Source organism: Lampris incognitus, chromosome 20 (genome assembly GCF_029633865.1).
Source record: "Lampris incognitus isolate fLamInc1 chromosome 20, fLamInc1.hap2, whole genome shotgun sequence".
Taxonomy (NCBI): Eukaryota; Metazoa; Chordata; class Actinopteri; order Lampriformes; family Lampridae; genus Lampris; species Lampris incognitus.
The window spans coordinates 16101017-16106016 of record NC_079230.1 but is presented as its reverse complement, the minus strand read 5'-3'; the positions used below and the strand labels follow the sequence as shown (position 1 = coordinate 16106016).

At 47.6% G+C, this 5000-nt stretch overlaps 1 protein-coding gene across 4 annotated transcripts in view; it reads right to left on the bottom strand.

The window, feature by feature from the left end:
- LOC130130558 (nuclear factor 1 B-type-like) overlaps positions 1-5000 on the bottom strand; it is a 71842-nt gene that overhangs the window by 6780 nt on the left and 60062 nt on the right. For all 4 annotated transcript variants that reach the window (XM_056300267.1, XM_056300269.1, XM_056300266.1 and 1 more), the window contains exons 9-10: positions 4431-4569; positions 3745-3827 (exon numbers count right to left, since the gene is read on the bottom strand). In XM_056300267.1, coding sequence (XP_056156242.1) covers positions 3745-3827; positions 4431-4569 — 222 coding nt within the window. The remainder of the gene's footprint in view (positions 1-3744; positions 3828-4430; positions 4570-5000) is intronic.

The following is a 5000-nucleotide window of genomic DNA, read 5'->3' as shown; positions in this document are numbered from 1 at the left end:
CATTCAATTATGCAGGTAGTGTTACTCCTTTAATCTGCAGGACGTGCTGGTTTTGGTCCACATTAGGACGGGTTTAAAGGTCTCATGAAACGGCGTTTAGGGTACCACGAACCTGTGCGATTTGACGTATGACCGAATGAAACAAAACGGTTGCTTTGACCCACAGCTGATATCGACCCGTCGTTTTTACAAGAACGTGGACGCCGACATGCTATTGGCTGTTTGTGACCCATCATCTGTCAGTCTCGCTCCCGTCCATTCATTCATTGGACATTTCTGTAGGTGCAAGATGACATAACTAAACAAATTATCGCATTTTTTATAAGATTATTCTTATAAACACAAAAATAAAAAGTGATTTTTTTTGGGGGGGGGGGATTTCTAGAACACAGCGTTAAATATATGCCACTTAAGAGCAGTTAAAAGAGGAAAAACAAACAAAAATACATTTCCCCCCCTTTATTTTCACGGGATCTTTAAATAACCGATAAGTATACCCGAATAACCAGAATGCCTTTGCACGGCAGGACACGGCGTGCACGGCCCAATCAGAAGACGAAACAGACTCTGTGGTTCGAAAGACTCCAATACCCAACCCACCCCAAGATCCTGCATCCCACGGTGCTCTCCAGCATGCACCTTCTGACAAAAGCTTTGAGAGAAATGTGGCGGCTGGGCCTGATGTACCAAATATAAAATCCACCAAAAAAAAAAAAAACAGAAGAAAACCTCGCTGCGCTCAGTGCCACCACTCCTCGAGGGGCTCGCCATCTGTCCGCCGGCACGGGCAGATCAGAGTGGCGTGGGCAGAGGGAAAAGGGGGATGGGGGAGGGGGGGGGGGACGTTAGCAAACAGATGCAGGCAGATTGCGGATTAGGAGCCTTCCTTAGATAATACCAAATGACATCTGATCACGGATCTGTCCCTGCGGAACGGTGTATGGTGGCATTCCCTCGAGGGGTTAACCAAGGCGAGAGATGAATGGAGGGTTTTCACACATTTGCTGCCTGGGAATCGCGGAGCAGGTGTGGGATCCTGTGGTGTCTTTTATTTTCTGGGTCCCCCCACCCCCACCCTACTCTTGTCTGTTTGTTGTGTGTTTGTTTGTTTGCATGTGTGTGTGTGTGTGTGTGTGTGTGTGTATGTGTGTGTGTGTGCATGTTTGTCGTTGGGAAGTTGTCTTTCACGGGTGTGGTATCTTAAAATAAGGCAATTTTAGCATTGGTCAGAGAGGCTGGTTGCATATGACCACATCTCACTAGACCTCTCTCGTTCAATATCAGGACAAAAAAGTGCTCCGGAAAAAAAAATCCTATTCCTTTTCGACTGTTCCCGACGCAAACATTTTCTCTTACAAATAAAACGAGAATAAATAATAAAAACAGGGTACAGTTGCTGTTACGACAGCAGGCAAGTAGTAAGTGCTGAGCAAGGCAAGCCTCCTATCCATCATACAGACAGATAGACAAAGAACGCAGTGGCCCTCTCCTGATGCATTCTGGTCCAGCGCCGCTGCCTACCACGGTCACGAAACACGACACCGCAGCATCGGTGAAACCCATACGCCTCGCGCACGCACGCTCGTGCACGCTGCATGCCTGCCCCCTTCTTGCCCCCCGCCGGGCAACAAAAAAAGGTCCGGGGGAACGAATGGAAGTGTCAATATGTCTCAGCGAAGCCACACAATGGACGTCTCATTGGCGGATGATGACAGTGACCGAGCGCTCTTTGACAGTGTTTACTCCTCGGGGACTTGGCTCGGCGTCTGCCTGGTCCACGGGGCCGTGTCCCCGGGTTTTAAATCATACCACGGAAAACAAAGAAAAGGTGACAGGTAGAAGGATAATGAATAACTGGGACTACCGTGTACCGTTCCCTACTGCTGCGACAGCCGACAAGACCATTTATTAATTTAGTCCCGGCACTTCATAATAACTTTCCACAAAGGTGTCATTTGCTTGACGTAGGCAAGCTTATGAATGCGTTATAGGATTACCACCTTTCTTTCACCAAGTCCGAAGTGATGGCTTGAATTATGCAACTCTTTTTTTTTTTTAATCTATCTAATCTAATCGGGCAATCGTGTCCAGATATAAATTACTCCTCAGAGTCGTTTTTCTTTTTAGCAGTTATATGGAAATCATACAGCGAAGGCGAAATATGTTTAGCATTATGCATGTTTAGTATTTTCTCAACATTTTGCTGATTTGCACCTTGGATCTGAGAAGATGGAGAAAAAAACAAAACATTCTTGACAAAATTCATCTTGTTGTGCATATCGGCTCACATCACCGTCGTCATCTGCGGTGACTTTGTGCTCCACTGACAGAAGTAGCAGGGCTACTAAAAAATGTGGAAGACAAACTGCACACCGGCGGCCAAGTGAATCCTCCTCTCCCGTCTCCTCCCTAGAGGAGGGCATGCATCCAACCAATGCTGACAAACTCCTCAATGTCTGCCCACCCCACCTTAAACCCAATTGGAAATGAAGAGAGAGAGAGAGGGAGAGAGAGAGGAGAGAGGGAGAGAGGGCGAGTGAGAGAGAGAGAGGGCGAGGCAACAGAGGCAGGCTTTGTCATTTTTACTCGATTAAAAAAAAAAAGGAGAAAAAGAAAAAGTGAGCCGAAGAGAAACCCAACGATCATTATGTAGCCGCGTGCAGATGCATTCAATTAGTTGTGGTTGGAGCCTTGGCTCCAGACCAGTACTTTCAATAAGAAAGTGGGGGGGGTGGGGGAGAGCACCCGTTCCCACCCAACTCCATTGCAGCAATTCTAACTTCGGACACAATCGCACGCACACACACACACACTCAGACAGGGGCACCATATTTAGCCTAGGGTCACCGCTGAGGCAACAATGTGATGCCAACAACACCGTTCATTCTGGACCAAAAGAGACAGTACTAATTTGTGTGTGTGTGTGTGTGTGTGTGTGTGTGTGTGTGTGTGTGTGTGTGTGTGTGTGTGTGTGTGTGTGTGTGCGTGTGTGCATGCACTGGCCTTCCTAAGTGATGTCTGAAGGAAATAGGGTTGAACACATTACACAGTCAAAGGCACCCATATGACCCATCCATCTCTGACATCAACCACACAAAGACAGTAAATTTCCTCACACCTAAAAAAAAAAACTTCCAAGTAAACCTCGGCAACTACTTAATTTTACTGTTGGCTGTTTTTTTTATAACATAACTGAAAAAAAATCTGAATTAGGAAAACAAAGGCAGCTACTCCAGACAGCAGTATAACGGCGTGTATCTGTGGAAGATAAGAGCGCCGCCGGTGACACCTGGTGCTAGAGGAAGCCGCCATGTTTCCCTCTTCGATCTCATTACAGCCCACTTCGAAAAGTCTACCGATAATGACGAGGCCTTCACACGGCCTCACGCCACAGAACAAGAAGCTAAACGCAGCAACCAATGGCCGCAAATCCACCCAAAGAGAATCGCACGCTGCCTGGAGCTATCGTACGCGCACGATATTTTCGAGGTCGAAAGACACCCGACACGTCGCCAGCCCAACAACGTCCGCGATGAGCGACACAACGCACGAGTTCACCTGAGCAAGTCAGCGCCACCTGCGAACTTGGTTTACTCAACACTTTCTACTTTTTCCTGAGTGCAGCTAGGGCGAGCGTCTTGCTCTCTTCTCTGCAGCTCTCTGAGGAGAGGATGGGAGGGGACAGAAGGTACAGGAGGAGGGAGAAGCAGATGAGATGGGTGTCAGAAGGGAAGTAGATCTCACCTGCTGCTGGTGGAGGAAGGCAGGATCTCTGGGGCTCAGGCCCACAAAGCGGTTCGCCGTCGGGGTGCCGGGGGCCGAGTAGCCTGGCGAAGAACACAAACACAATGCAAAACACACACAAACAAAGGGAGAACGGTAAGAGCGTGCGCACAAACACACACACGCGCCTCGAGACATGTTAAGTGAATATGTCAATAAACCCGTAGTAAGTGTTCATGGTAGCATGGTTTCCTATTGGCACAATAAGTGCGATACAAATCATGCAAAAACTGCTATATGCGTGTTTTAATCTGGTCATGATCACTTCCTACAGGAAGATACACACCCCTCCCTAATTCCTCTCCTACTAAATAAGATGGTCAGATATTCTGATGTGCCTTGGTGCAGTTTTACATAGATAATTTTACTAGATTCTCTTCATTTTTTTCATTAAGGACATCGTGCTCGTCTCCTTGCGTGCTCATGTTGAGCATGCACCACAGCAAGATGAACGACCGCCTCCTGTATGCAAACGCACTTGACTGTCAATCAGACTTGAGCTTGAGCTGACAAAAAATAGGTCTCTAGCAGCCGAATCGCCGCCGTGCCAACTCCCCGTGACGATGGGATGCGCATCGTCTTTTTAACAGATAAACATGGAGAATATGGTACAGCTGGGGTCGTGGAGGGTGGAGGTGGTGACTCACCTTCTGTGGATGTAGTGATGGGCTTGGTGTCGGGCATAGAGAGGGAGACGGGTCGCACTGCGCCGTGGTGTGGGGAGGGTGCCAGGACCGGGGTGAAGTGGCCTGGAACCTTGCCTACTACTTGGCCACTGCTGTTGGGCTGGTGGTGGAGGACAAAAATAAAAACATGAAATTGAAAAATCTGTCAGTGAATCAGTCTTCGAACGCGGAGTTAACAACGTTTCATTTGCCAGCTATAGTTTATACCTTTTTTAGGGCTAACGTGAATATTCCTCACATAAACGGATTCTACATCAAATGGTATCAAACTGATATAAATCTACAGACTAATGTATTTCAGTGGGAACGTGCATAGATTAATGCTTCTCTGCAAATATTCCCCATTTTGGTAGTCGGTCATCTGACGATGCTGATCGCTGACCGAAAATAAGTTGACCCAACTTTTTTTATTGACCGCTACATCACCGGCGACATTCACAACGAAAACTCGAAAGAATGGGTCCCGAGCAACAACGGATTCTCGGCGAGCGGCGGATGACTTCCTGCGTGATTTCCAGCAACGGTTTATAT